The sequence below is a fragment of the Saccopteryx leptura genome, chromosome X (assembly GCF_036850995.1).
Source record: "Saccopteryx leptura isolate mSacLep1 chromosome X, mSacLep1_pri_phased_curated, whole genome shotgun sequence".
Taxonomy (NCBI): domain Eukaryota; kingdom Metazoa; phylum Chordata; class Mammalia; order Chiroptera; family Emballonuridae; genus Saccopteryx; species Saccopteryx leptura.
Window position 1 is genome coordinate 39308245 of NC_089516.1, and position 15427 is coordinate 39323671.

Consider the following 15427-nt stretch of genomic DNA (forward strand, 5'->3'; position numbering starts at 1 on the left):
TGTGTGCTTTGATGTGCTGTGGTAGTCATCTTAAAGTTTTTAACCTGCTTTATTTCACTGAATATTATGTCTTCTGCACTTTTCATTGTTGCTGTATCATTTTCATAAACATCACCTTTGTGGATGTATACAAGGAAAGGGTAGGACTTTATTTAATACGATCATTTATCAAATACTAAATGAACCTCCACAGGCAAGGTCCCATGCTAGACACTAGGATATAAGTGTGAATAAGTCATTCCTTGTTGTCATAGAACTTGAGGTTAAATTGGGAGGCAGAAGCAAATAAATAAGCACGGCAAAGAAAAAAGACAATACAGGTTTCATAGAAAACCAAAGGTTTTATACCGCTAGTACCCCTTAAAGGAAGAGTAAATAATTGTCTGTCAGGACACAGAACGGACATTGGTACATTGAAGAAAGTATGCATACTTTGTATATAGGAGGATTGAGTCAGAGACCTGTACTCACTGACAGTGAATAGCTTATAAGAATACTGTTAAGTATAAAAAGCAGGCTGAAAAACAGATGATTTCATTTCATCTATGTGAGGGGGGAAATACTGTTATATATATAGCAAAAGTTATGACAAGATATACACCAAACTGGTAACAGTGGTCACTTCTGGGAAGAGGCATGGATACAGAGGTAGAGATGCTAAGGAAGACTCTGTATAACCTGTATCTTGTAGGAGATTGTTTTTAATTATTATGTATATTATTCAATATACTAACAAAATAATAATGAATATATAAATCATGAAACCTTGACACAATGGGATGTTATTCAAGCATGTAGATATGCTGTAAGTCACTAATCAAACATTCTTTAGACATGGAATCCTTTTTTTTTCTTTTTTCAAACAGTTATATTAAGTCTCATTATTTTGAAAAGCAGAGTGATTTTGTTTGTAAGTGAGGCTGGATGACCTGGATTTTAAAAATATATTTATTTATTTTAGAGAGAGAGGAAGGGGGAGAGAGAGAGAGACAAGAACATCAAACTGTTTCTGTGTGTGCCCTGACCAGGGATTGAACCAGCAACCTCTGTGCTTTGGGATGACTCTAACCAACCAAGCTATCGTGCCAGGGCCTGGAGATCCTGATTTTCTTGATGTCTGTGTTTGCCTGCACATATGCACATAAAGAAATTTGGAATACTATCTGGTTTCTGGGCTGTTAATAGTTACAAACTCTGAGAGATAAGTTTAAGTTTTCCTTTTTTATTAATGTATTTTAATTTTACTATAAGATAAATGTTTTTTGTAGTCAATAGGTTATCTTTTGTAGAAAATATTTAACACTATGGCAAATTGGGCACTCTCACACATTGATGATGAGAGTATTACTTATGATATCTATTCTGGTATGAGATTTAGTATCTTGTGTCAAGAGTCTGAAAATGGCCTGACCTGTGGTGGCTCAGTGGATAAAGAGTTGACCTGGAACACACACTGAAGTTGCTGGTTCAAAACCCTGGGCTTGCCCGGTCAAGGCACATATAGGAAGCAACTACTATAAGTTGATGCTTCCCACTTCTTCTCTCTCTCTCTCTTCCTCTTCTGTCTAAAAGTCAATAAATTTAAAAAAAATTTTTAAGAGTATGAAAATGACCATAGCCTTTGACCTAGTAATTCTGCTTCTAAGAATTTGCCCTATGAAATAACCCAAGAAATATATGTTAAAAACATGCTTATCAGAGCATTATTTACAATGAGAAATTAGAAGTTACTTTAATATCTTATATTCCATTTAATGAAATATGAAGGTCATAAAATTATATTCAAGAGGATTTTAAAATTACATTATAAAAGGCTTCTCAAGAAAAAGCCTTTTAGCCCCAGCCCTACAGAGGTAAACAGCATTTTTACTTCTATTGACATTGATTAGTCTTGCTTCTGCTTGAACTTTATATGTATTTCTTTGTGTTTGTCTTCTTTCTCTCAATATGTCTTTGAGATTTATCCAATGTTTCATGTATCAGCACTTCACTCTTTTTTATTATTATATAGTATTTCCTTATATGAATATACCACAATTAATTCTTCTGTTGATATGCATTTGAGTTATTTCTAGTTTAGAGCTATTATGAATAAAGGTATAGTTAGCATTCTTGTTTATATCTTTTGGTGGACAAATATATTTATTTCTCATGGGTAAATTACTTAAGAGTAGGATTACTATGCTATGTGGTAAATATATGTTTAACTTTATAAGAAGCTGCCAAACTGTACCAATCCACACCTACTGGCAATCTACTGCATATCCTTGCCAGAGCTTGATATTTATAATCTTTAATTTTAGTCATTCTGTGAATAAACAGTGATGTCATATTGTGGTTTTGTATGTGTTTAAGTGCTTTGGTTTTAATGTTCATAGCTTTTGAACCAATAATTTCACTTTTGAGACATTTAACTAAGGACATAATCTGAAATCCAGAAAATCTTATATGATACGTTCTTTGCTGCATAATTTATAAAAGCGAAATGTGAGAAATAACCTAAGTGTCAGGTATTAGGGAAGTAGTTGCATTGTTTATTATAAATTTGTAATGAGAAAATATGCAGCCATTCAAAATTATCTTACCATAAAAGCAGAATACAAAATAGTACATAGAGTAAGGTATTAACTATAGTAAAATATATGTATTGAAATAGTCCAGCTATTTACTTCAACAAAAAAGTTCATTTTAAAAAGTACTGGAAGGAGAAGACACACCAAAATATCTTTGGCTGGTGGTACTATGTAATTTCCCCCCGTCCTTATCTATTTTTCTCATGATTATGTGACCATTTTAGAATAGCACACAATTTAGTAAATTTTTATTTATTTTTAGACAGTTAAAAATATTTTCCAGATTTTATGTTCTATAATGCTTTCTCCTTATCTAATATTTCCTGCAACATAAATAATTTCTCTCTTGGGTTTCTTTAAATATTTGATTTCTGCTACTGTTTTGACTCTCAAATTATAAATTGCATGAAAAAGATACTCTTATGTTGTTTCTTCTTCTGAACATCTGATGTTGCAACATCCAGTCCAGGACGGAAGATAAAATAGAACGATTCAAGAAAGCAGTTGAGTACTATTCAGTCACAACCAAAATCTCTTCGCTGCCAGTGGGTTCCTCCTCCTTTCTAGGTAAGGCTTCCATCTGACCCAGAACTATTCTATCCATAGAGGAAACTGAGGTAATTCCTCAGAAAGTCCTGGGCCAGAGTAGAATCACTTGTTTGTATTGCATCCTCCCAGAAGTCATTCCTATTTGATAGACATTCTTCTTTTGATTTCCATATAATAAGAGAGGTAACATGAGACAGGTCTCCAATTTCTCAAAGTTTTAGATGAGGTCCAATGCCATTTCCTTTGCTTGGGCTTCTTCTGGTGCTCCATTGTGGCCTTGTATATGTATCAATAAAATAGCCCTATCTGTGGTGTCAGGCTTGAGTTTGAATTTCACCTCTGCTGTTTACTAGCTGTGTGATCTTAGCTAGTCACATTTGTATTAAAGGTGGCTCATGATACCTACTGTGTAGGGTGTTAGCAGATGTAATTTATGAAGATTCCTAGCATGATGCATAATAGTTTGATAAATTGTTACTTATTTATTAATGATAATTTTTCAAGTCATGTGGGGATAACAGAATGTAACACGGTAGAATTACTAGGATTGGCTAAATCATAGCCCTTTCTCTTGGCTTCAGGTTTTCGTAATAATCGGCTTGGAAATCCTCCCTTTCCACAAAGTCAAATGAACACTGTTTCTGCGGGGAAGCCAATGGTAAGTATCTTTTAAGAGGTTTGAGACCATTTGTTAGCATTAGAGACATAAGTGGCTTTCTGATTTTTATAATCTCAGTTAAGGAGTTAGGGTGACTCAATGTTATCAGAATGTCAAGGCTATATATACCTATGTCACCTTCTCAACTTGAAGTGAGCAGACTATGTAAAGAAAATATCCAAATCAGTAACCACTAGGGCGTTGTGAAGGTAGATTAGTTCATGTTGGAGAGTGGTTTTAAGAGACATGGATTGGTCCATTGTCCTACCTGTGGAGAATTCTGTCCATACATCACTGCTAGAATTATTTTTTTTATATAGTTTTAATTTATTGTTTACATAGATTCAAGTGTCCCACCAAATATATCTCCCCCTACCCCTGTATTCTCCTCAGCCCCCCCTTTTTCCCCTCCCCCCAATGTCTTCCCCCTTTCTTTTCTTCTCAGTAGGTTCTTTGTATTCTAATAATCCCTGCTACTGACATCATCTGCTATATCACAGCTTTTGAAGGAATCATCTTGGTAAAATGTTAAAGAGCTTTTCTGTCTGTTTTATTCTTTAGTTTTCTCACCACGCGCCCCAGAAAATGAAATATCCACCACCATTCCCATTGGGACCCAACTCTTCTCTTCTCTTCCCCCCCCATGCTTTGGGGGAATCCCATGCTATTTCTGAGGATCCTATGATGCAGGACAACCCCTTTGCCAGTTGGGCTGTCTCTTATGACTCTTCATCACAGTTTCCCAATTACCTGACTTCCAAAGCCTCACCTCCTCTGGGACCAGACTCTTCCCACTCTTCTTCTTCTGATGGTGATGAGCCAAATGGAGTCAGCTCTGAGTAAGTATCTGTATGATAGGCGCCCAAGAAACAGACTTTTGAAGCATCTGTATTTTTTTTGAGAGAGAGAGAAGAGAAAGAGACAATAAGGGAGAAAGATGAGAAGCATCAACTCATAGTTGCAGTACTTTAGTTGTTCATTGATTGCTTCTCATGTGTGCCTTGACTGGAGGGCTTCAGCTGAGCCAGTGACCCCTTGCTCTAGCCAGCAAGCATTGATATGATCCATACTCAAGCCAGCAACCCCATGCTCAATCTGGTGAGCCTGCTCTCAAGCTGGATGAGTCCATGCTCAAGCCAGTGACCTTGGGGTTTCAAACCTGGGAACTCAGCATCCCAGGTCAACGCACTATCCACTGTGCCACTGTGCCACCACTGCTCAGACTGAAGCACCTGTATTCTTTTACTGCTAACTCGGTCACAGGTGTTGGGAAGTGTATGTCTCTGGCTGTTCTCTGTGGCTCTTTGCTCTTAAACAAGGTAAGACAACGCTCTCTCTGCTTGGTCACTTCATGCTCGTTTTGACCCTATGCACATGGTAATTTTTGGATATCCAGGCCATGGAGTAAAAGGCAGCTTAGCAGCTAGTTAGGGAAGCCCTTGTATGGGTGTGCTATATATCATGGCTGTCATTTCTCAATTTGTTTGGGCAGTAGATTGAATGTAAAAAAATGAAAAGAATTGATACCGTTGAAGTATTGAAACAGTTAATTATGCAGTTACGGTATTTCCCCATGTATAAGAAGCTCCCATGTGCCCTGGCCGGTTGGCTCAGTGGTAGAGCGTCAGCCTGGCGTGCAGGAGTCCCAGGTTCGATTCCCGGCCAGAGCACACAGGAGAAGCGCCCATCTGCTTCTCCACCCCTCCCCCTCTCCTTCCTCTCTGTCTCTCTCTTCCCCTCCCGCAGCCAAGGCTCCATTGGAGCAAAGATGGCCCGGGCGCTGAGGATGGCTCTGTGGCCTCTGCCTCAGGCGCTAGAGTGGCTCTGGTCGCAACAGAGCGACACCCCGGATGGGCAGAGCATCGCCCCCTGGTGGACGTGCCAGGTGGATCCCGGTCGGCGGGTGCATGCGGGAGTCTGTCTGACTGCCTCCCCGTTTCTGGCTTCGGAAAAATACAAAAAAAAAAAAAAAAAAAAAAAGAAGCTCCCATGTATAAGATGCACCTTACTTTTGGGGCCCGAAATTTGGGGGGAAAAAGTATTACATAAAGTTATTGAACTCAAGTTTTATTCATCATAAAATTCATACAACTCCCTATCACTGTCAGAACTCCCATCCATTAGTTTGTCCTCATGTGTCTGATGACGAATCACTGTCTTCAACGTGTGCAAAAACAAGCATGAAAAAGCTGAAAATGGAAGTAAAAAAAATCTACCACCACTGTATAAGATGCACCCAGTTTTTAGACCCCAAATTTTTTCCAAAAAAGGTGCGTCTTACACATGGGGAAATACGGTATATTCTTAGTACCTGAAACAGGTTCTGAGGACTAAAATACTTAGATTTTGTACTAACTGATTTGTTCTTAGATTATTTATGGGAAACAAGGCTGCTTTGAGGTTTCAGTTTTTTAGAACATAAGCAGACTCTAAACATGGCCTCTTATATGATGCATAGGATTCGGAATGGTTCCCACAACTTTTTAATTAGCAATAGTCGTGCCCTGGATAAACTCATTAACTACGATACTGCCATTGCACAAAATTAGTTCCCCCAATTTTTTTTTTTTTTCTGAAGCTGGAAACGGGGAGAGACAGTCAGACAGACTCCCGCATGCGCCCGAGTGGGATCCACCCGGCACGCCCACCAGGGGCGAGGCTCTGCCCACCAGGGGGCGATGCTCTGCCCCTCCTGGGGGCCACGACCAGAGCCACTCCAGCGCCTGGGGCAGAGGCCAAGGAGCCATCCCCAGTGCCCAGGCCATCTTTGCTCCAATGGAGCCTCACTGCGGGAGGGGAAGAGAGAGACAGAGAGAAAGGAGGGGGGGTGGGGGTGGAGAAGCAAATGGGCGCACCTCCCATGTGCCCTGGTCGGGAATCGAACCCGGGTCCCCCACACGCCAGGCCGACGCTCCACCGCTGAGCCAACCGGCCAGGGCCAGTTCCCACAATTTTTTATCACTTTGGTTTGTTTCAAAGAAGCCAGGTGAGTGGTAATGGCCACTGAGTAGAATGATAACAGATCCATTGCTAACCAGTGTCCTAACTTCCAGAGGATTTGTAAGATTTGTTGAGATCAGAACAGACATCTTGAGCTGGAATATCTTTATTAACCACTTTTCTCTTTTCTTCATTGTCTTTCTAAATTTTTTTAGTCACATACCAGAAACATTTCAACAGCAGCCTGGATGGGAGGATCCAAGTGGTGACAGAGGGTCCTGGGTACAACCCATTGAGGCTAGAGTTTCAGATGCTACCCTGGGCGATAGTGAGCCCCACATACCATCTCTGCTTTCTATGTCTACGAGGAACCACATGGACATCACCATTCCGCCCTTACCTCCGGTAGCTCCAGAAGTCTTGCGGGTTGCCGAACACAGACACCGAAGAGGTCTTATGTACCCATATATCTACCATGTCCTCACTAAGGTGAGAGAGTATCTCACTACCTCCCTCCCTCCCTGCTCTTGACAGTGTACTTCACACTTCCGAGAAGTGTGAGTTGCCAGAGAAAATTCTGATTATTGGTATTGAAGGGAGATGAAGAGACCAAGTGTGCTGGGGCTTCTCACTGTATTAAGGGTTTTAGGTGAGGAGAGACCAGCAGGAAATGGGACTGTGCAGTGAATGAGACCCCAGGAAGAAGTGTATTGTGAGATCTCAAAGAGGATAATATACCATCTTGGTAGATTCTGGTCTAAGGGTAGACACAATATAAGAAGAGCCTGTATGTCCTTGTTCTTTACCTCTTCCCCTACTTCTCCAGAGCTGTTCCCTTCTTTCAGTCTTACCATATGAATTTCTCTCTCAGCAAAATGTCTAAGATGGACGTTTCCTGTTTAGCCAGCTAGTCAGTCATAGCAGAACCTTTAAAAGGGGAACATAGCTTTAAGCTGGCTATGGTCAGCTGGGCTTGTTGCAGCTTCTTTTTAGTCTAAAACTCTAAGTACAAGTAGAAAATTTAGTGACTAGGCTATCATTCATTACTGGTTCTTCTCAGCTCAATTTCAAACCTTGAGGTAACTTATTTTCTCTTTTCCCTTGGACCATTTTCTTACTAGGGTGAGATTAAGATCCCTGTATGTATTGAGGACGAGTGTAACATGGAGCTGCCTCCAGCTGTTCTCTTGTTCCGGTCAGCTCGTCAGTATGTATACGGCGTCCTTTTCAGTCTGGCAGAGACACAGCGGAAAATGGAACGCCTGGCCATACGGCGGCGGCTGCCTGTGGAACGTAAGTGTAGTTCTAGCTTTGAGAGATATGGCCACGTAAGCATGTTATACTTTGGGCTACTGAGCAATTTTTGAGATAATGTATAATTTACCACGATACTATTGGTATGGGGAATGAACTATTAAGCATTCAGAGCGACGACTCCTTATAAGGACCGTGCTAGATTTGGGGAATGTAGAGATGTATCTGACACAGTCTCTCCTCCTTAATGAGGTTTTTATTTTGGCACTTGATCATTTAGGTAATTGGAGCCATGGAGATTTTTTTCTGTTTCTTTTGTTTTTGAGAGAGGAGAGGGGTGGGGGTGGGAGAGGAGCAGAAAACATCAACTAGTAGTTGCTTCTCATATGTGCCTTGACTGGGCAAACATGGGGTTTTTTGGTGACCTCAGCATTCCAGGTAAATGCTTTATCCACTGTGTCACCACAGGTCAGGCTACCATGGAGATGTTTTTAAGTTTCAGAGAGAATGGTCAAATTAGTGTGTTCAAACGAACCTTCTAGATTTCTGCTTCTGAGAAGAGAGAGTAGATATACTTTTCCTTATTTCTCCTGTTAAATACAACTAAAAGCCCAGGATATTACATATGAAAGAAACACTAGGCACTCTAGAAGGTGAAGATAAAAAGTTAGACTAGCTAAGGACCTTGGATTTACTTTTGCCTCATATATCCCAGATTGGATGTGGGACAAGCTGGCAGCCCAGAAATGCTAAGACGTGCAAACCAATGAAAAACCCAAGAAAAACATGCTTTCTCTATCCAAAGGACCTAAAAGGAACAACCTAGCAATACATAAAATTTCAAGATAATAACCACTATTTCAGCCAAACACCACAGATAACTGTAGCCTACCCCTACCCCCACCAGCAAAGGCTTAATAAAGAGCCTAGATTTCTTCTACCCTTGCCAGACTGAGATAAGGTACCCTACTTGCTCCTATTTGGGGGGGTTGTCAGACAAGGGTGAGTGGGAGCCAGCACTTCCATTCCCACTTGGAAGTAGGCAGCATACCCTGTCAACCACCAGAGTGCTGTCAGAAAAGACCTGCTAAAACACAAGATTTAATACCCAAACTGTCGATGTGTCAATTGAAAGATCCTTTATCATACAAAGACTCAGAAAGATTTCAAACTGGCTAAGAAAAAAGTCAGTAGACACCAACATTGAGATGACACAGATGTTTGAATTACCTAAAAAGGATTTCAAATAAAAATGCTTTGACAGGTAGTTGTGAACATGCTTAATATGAATTAAAAATAGACTTAGCAAAGAGATATAAGATATAAAAAAGGAAATTAAGAACTAAAAATTACATTGGTGCAGTGTATAGAGCCCATTTTTGAAACCCCAAGGTTGCCAGCTTGAGCGGGCTCCCCAGCTTGAGCGCGGAGTTGCTGGCTTGAGCATGGGATCATAAACATGACCCCATGGTCACTGGCTTGAAGCCCAAGTTTGCTGGCTTGAGCCCAAGGTTGCTGGCTTGAGCAAGGAGTCACTCACTCTGTTGTAGCCCCCCTGGTCAAGGCACATATGTGAAAGCAATCAATGAACAACTCAGGGCCGCAACAAAGAATTGATGCTTCTCATTTCTCTCCCTTCCTGTCTGTCCCTGTCTCTCTTGCTTAAAAAAATTTAAATAATAAAAGAAAGAAAAAGAGAGAGAGAGAGAAAGAAAGAAAAGAAAGAAAAAAAGAAAGAAAGAAAGACCTATATAAATGGAAAGACATAGATGTCCATGAATTGGAAGACTCAACATAATGACGATGTCGATTCCTTCCAAATTGATATACAGGTTTAACACAATTCCTATCCAAATCCCAGCAGAAGTCTTTGTAGAGACAAGAATATTCTAATATTTATATGGAATGACAAAGGAACTAGAATAGCTAAAACTTTATGAAAAGTAAAAATAAATTGGGAGCAGTCACTGTATCGGAGGGGCAGGGTATGCACTAGACCAGCGGTTCTCAACCTGTGGGTCGCGACCCCGGCGGGGGTCAAACGACCAAAACGCAGGGGTCACCTAAAGCCATCGGAAATATTCCGGGCTCGCGACCCACAGGTTGAAAACCGCTGCACTAGACAAATGGAAGTAAGATCAGAGCCGTGGATGTATTTTCTGCCTGTGGTGTCTCAGATTCATTCTTCAGGAACTGAGAACCAATCTTCCAAAATGTGTAAAAGACCATTTTATGCCCCACCTCCCATGCCAGCTTCTGCAACCCAAATGCCCAACACACCAGGTTTTGTGGGATATAATACATAGTCATCTTGTGGAAAACAGCTACTACAGTCTGGGAGGAAATCCAGGAGCCAAGAGCTGGGTCACAGCATTCTCTGGTATTACAATTCCAAATCCCAAAGCCACCAGGTAAGCTGCTGATGCCCTACACGAGGTACAGCAGAAAGGTCTGGGACCAAGTAAAGACTTCCAACCCTGACCTAAAGTTGTGGGAGATTGGCAAGATTATTGGTGGCATGTGGCGAGATCTCACTGTTGAAGAAAAACAAGAATATTTAAATGAATATGAAGCAGGAAAGATAGAATACAATGAATCTATGAAGGCCTAGCATAATTCCTCCGCATACTTTTCTTACATAAAATGCAAGAAGTCATGCGGAACCACTTTAGAAGAAGAAAGTCGACATTGGCAGTGTCGCCTGGAGAAAGGAGAACCTCACATGAGCATACAGCCACCACTTTTTCCAAAGAAACCACCACCTCATCACTAACAAAACCCTTAGTGAGAGTGTGGTACCAGATGTTTGGTCAATTGTCACAATAGCTAGAATGCAGGTTCCTCAAATGACAGGTCTAGTCCTTAATGGTCCATCAGTGAAACTAGAAACCAACCTTCTTCAAATAGAGGAGTGATGCCCGGAAAAGAAAGGGAAATTCCTGGAAAGCACAGATTGATTTAACAATGAATGAACTTAAAGGTTGTGGGATTTGAAAGTAGTTGTGGATATGGAAAACATTGCAGCTAAAGTTGCACAGGCAGAAGAGTGGGCTCACAAAAGGCAGGAGGAAAGAGAGAAGGAGACAACAGAACAAGCTGAATGCAGCCAGAGAAGTATTGGTCCTGAGAAAGAGCAAGCAGCTAATAAAACTGAAGTAAAGAATGAAGATGGTAGCATTCCAGTGGAGACAGAGGAGACATATCTTGAAGTCTTTATTCATAATAGACCCAACCAGAAACAACCCAGATATCCTTCAAAAGGTGAATGGTTAATTAAACTGGTACATCCATACTATCTGGCAAAAAAAGGAATGACCAAAAGCCAACAGAATGGTGAAGAAGGCACATCTGCTCCTAAGGATAAGGAGAGGGGACAGGGAGGGAAGACAGTATAGCAGAGAAAGGGGCCAGTGAAAGTAACACTGGCTCAGAGAGCAGTAGTGCAGGAATGGAGGAACCACCCACTGATCCCATACACCAGAGGATGAGAAAAAAGAATAAATGTTGCCTTGTTTTATGTGTTCTAAATACTAAATACTATTTTAGTGAAAAAACTGTTTTTGAGGTGTTTTTTTAAAAAGACTAGTACCTACAGTGATATAGACACATAGGTCAATGTAACAGAATAGGAAACCCAGAAATAGCCCATACAAATACAGCCAACTGAATTTTGACAAAGCTACAGAAGACCTTCAGTGGAGGAAGTATAGTCTTTTTAATAAATGGTACTGGATCAATTGAACATCCATAAATGTACATGTACCACAAATCTACACCAGTATCTAAAATATATATAAAGAACTCTCAAAACTAAACATTATAAAAACAATCCAGTTAGAAAATCAGCAAGACACGCTGACATTTCACTGAAGATGTATATATGACAAATAAAGGTATGAAAAGATGTTCATTATTAGCCATTGGAGAAATGCAAATTAAAACAACAATGAGGTATTAATTATATACCTATTAGGATGGCTAATATGAATAATGCTGATAATACCGCATGCTGGATTGGGTGTAGGGAAACTGATCATTTGTAAATTGCTGGTAGGAATTTAAAATGGTACCGCCACTCTGGAAAATAATTTGGTAGTTCTTTCAAAACTAAAAATAGACCTATCATACAACGCAAGTGTTTATACTTTTGGGCATTTATCATAGAAAAATGAAGACTTATTTTTATTCAGGAACTTATACACAAAGTACAATAATAGTTTTATTCATAATAGACCCAACCAGAAACAACCCAGATAGCCTTCAAAAGGTGAATGGTTAATTAAACTGGTACATCCATACTATCTGGCAAAAAAGGAATGAACTATTCATATATGCAACAACATGGATGGGTCTCAAGCGTGTTATGCTAGGTGAAAATGCCGGTCTCAAAAGATTGCGTACTGTATGATTCCATTTATATAATATTCTCAGATTGACAAAACGATAGAGCTAGGGAACAGATTAGTGATTGCCAGGGACTGGGAATAATGCTGGAGGGTACTGGGTGTGACCATAGAAGGGTTAGGTAGCATAAGGGAAATCTTTGTGGTGATGAAATAGCTCTGTATCTTGGTTGTGGTGGTGGTTGCACAAATCTACACAGAAATCTATTCACAGTTATACCAATATCAATTTCCTAGCTTTGGTATTTTACTATAATTATTTTAGATATAACCATTTGAGAAAACTGGGTAAAGAATGCACAGGATCTCTGTCTACTATCTTTGTGACTCCCTGTGAATCTATAATTTTTTTCAAATTAAGAAGTTTTCTAAAAAGAGGACTCTAGTAGTTGTGGAGCATGGATGTGACGAGGCTAGGCAGAATTAAGTTAAGGCAAGGACAACAGTCTAGACCCTCTTGTCAGGTAAAAGATGATAAGATCTGAACCTCTACAATAATCATTGTGATGAAGAAAAGGGAACAGATGGAAGGGATGGTAAGGCAGTAGAATCAGCGGGATCTTGGGAATAACCAGATATGTATTCAATACAAGGTGAAAGAGAGCAAGGACTCTAGGATGACTTACAGGTTTCTAGCTTGGGTAAGAGTAGACACTAGATGTCTTAAGTAAAAGAGACCATAGCTTAGGAGCCTGAGGTGTACTAGAAATAGAAGCCGTGTTTTCCTTGTCTGTTATACCTTTGTAAATTTAAAAGAGATTGTTTTTTAGAGAATTTTATGAAATTCTTTAAAATTCTTTTGGAGTATACTATAGTCTGCTATGAAGCCAGGTAGTCACATAATTGTTCCTGGACTTCTTTCCTTGCCTTCGCTGGTACATCTACTTAAGAAATAAATTTCAAAATAATTAAGAACTGTGTGACATTGAACCTGATTTCTTTATCTGCAAAATGAGTACTACGTTTTGTGATAATATATCATAATACTTCTTTTTTAGGATTGATCTGAGGAGTATTTTAGGTTTATATTTATATGCAAAGTACTGAACACATATCAAGTTTATAATACTGGTAACAATAAAAATTATAGCAACAAAAATAAAAAGATGTTAAAATGTAATGGATTCTGTCTATTGTGGCCAGTTACAGGAATGCTCAGAGATTCTCTAGATCCTATTTTTCCTCAATTTCTGTTTTCCAGTTCCTTCAGTGATCCTTAAAGAGTGGTCTGCATATAAAGGGAAGTCACCTCAAACCCCTGAACTGGTGTCTGCGCTGACATTTCGGGAATGGACTTGCCCAAACCTCAAGAAGCTCTGGCTAGGCAAAGCAGTTGAAGACAAGAACAGAAGGATGAGGGCCTTCCTGGCATGTATGAAGTCAGATACACCCAGTATGCTCAATCCAGCTAATGTCCCCACACATCTGCTGCTCATGTGCTGTGTACTCCGGTAAGCCATGTGACAGGGAGGTGACCAGTTCATTTTTCTTTTACTTTTTGGACATTTCCTTTAATCAGGTGTTTTTATGGTATTCTGGGGTGGGGAGGTTTTTGTTTCATTTTTAGCTTAGACTTCAGAAAAATGAAATTGATCACTATGATAGTCTCCTTAGTTTATGATCTTTGTCATTATTAGTCCATGCACGACTTCTCTTTTCTCTTTGGTTTTATATTTGGTTTTTGTCCCTGTTAGTCTTTATTACTGATTCAATTCCCTTTTCTTGTCTATCCATTGTTATCCACGCTGGGGTATTTGATATATGTCCTTCTGAACCATCTTCCATATATTTATTTAGACACTATCCATGCACAGTCTATACTATCATTCATATGTGTAGATTTCTTTTTTCCTTTTTTTACATGAAAGATATTGTACTGTGTGGTTCATTTCTCTTTTTTTTTCTTTTACAGAGACAGAGAGTCAGAGAGAGGGATAGGGACAGAAAGGAATGGAGAGAGATGAGAAACATCAATTTTTCGTTGCGACACCTTAGTTGTTCATTGATTGCTTTCTCATATGTGCCTTGACCGTGGGTCTTCAGCAGACCAAGTAACCCCTTGCTCGAGCCAGTGACCTTGGGTCCAAGCTGGTGAGCTTTGTTCAAATCAGATGAGCCCGCACTCAAGCTGGCGACCTCGGGTCTCGAACCTGGGTCCTCCACATCCCAGTCCGACCCTCCATCCACTGCGCCACCGCCTGGTCAGGCTGGTTCATTCCTCTTGACTGACAAATTATATGCCATCAAATATTAATATCACAGTACAGTTGACTCTTAAACAACATGGGTTTGAACTGCACAAGTCTGCTTATATACTGATGATTTAGTTTTTCAATAAATACTATATATTTATTTTCTTTTATGATTTTATTCATAACATTTTCATTTCTCTAGGTTGCTTTAGTGTAAGAATACACTATACATATAATGTACAAAATATGTGTAAACAACTATGTGATCAGTAAATCAATAGCAAGGTATTATTAGTTTTTGGTTTTTTTGTATTATATATTCTTTTTTTAATTTATTGTATTGACATGATTTCAAGTGTTCCACTCAATATAACACCCTCTGCACACTGCATCGTGCCCCCCATGCCCCATGAAAAGTCTCTTTCCATTCCCATTTCATCCCCTTTGCCCTGAGCCACCTTTATCCAACCTTTCCCTCTGTGAATTGCTACCCTGTTATCTGTATCTGTGTGTTATGCATATATAATTTCACTAATCCCTTCACCATCTCTGATCCTTGATCCCGTCCTCTCATCCCCCTTCCCTCTGACAGCTGTCCCTCTGCTCCCTGTGACCCTGCCTCTGCCTCTGTTCTGTTCCTCAGTTCACCTTGTTCATAAGATTCCACATGTAAATGAGATCATATGTATTTGTCTTTCTTTACCTGACTTATTTCACTTAGTGTAATAATCTCCAGGTCCATCCATGCCATTGCAAAAGGTAAGATTTCTTTCTTCCTCACAGCCATGTAGTATTCCATTGTGTAAATGTACCACAGCCTTTTAATCCACTCATCCACTGATGGACATGATCTGGGAT

At 39.8% G+C, this 15427-nt stretch overlaps 1 protein-coding gene and 1 pseudogene across 7 annotated transcripts in view; both read left to right on the forward strand.

Moving 5' to 3' along the window:
- FAM120C (family with sequence similarity 120 member C) overlaps window positions 1–15427 on the forward strand; it is a 98777-nt gene that overhangs the window by 52354 nt on the left and 30996 nt on the right. For 4 of the 7 annotated variants that reach the window (XR_010747894.1, XM_066357556.1, XM_066357557.1 and 1 more), the window contains exons 5-10: window positions 3038–3140; window positions 3704–3780; window positions 4342–4619; window positions 6936–7209; window positions 7842–8013; window positions 13579–13828. Coding sequence is in view for 4 of the 7 variants with exons in the window: in XM_066357556.1 (XP_066213653.1) it covers window positions 3038–3140; window positions 3704–3780; window positions 4342–4619; window positions 6936–7209; window positions 7842–8013; window positions 13579–13828 (1154 nt within the window). In the remaining 3 variants the exon portion in view is untranslated. Of the gene's footprint in view, window positions 1–3037; window positions 3141–3703; window positions 3781–4341; window positions 4620–6935; window positions 7210–7841; window positions 8014–13578; window positions 13829–15427 lie in introns of those variants that run through there. The other 3 variants (XM_066357559.1, XR_010747896.1, XR_010747895.1) reach the window with 3 other exon arrangements.
- LOC136385744 (SWI/SNF-related matrix-associated actin-dependent regulator of chromatin subfamily E member 1-like) lies at window positions 10104–11475 on the forward strand (annotated as a pseudogene).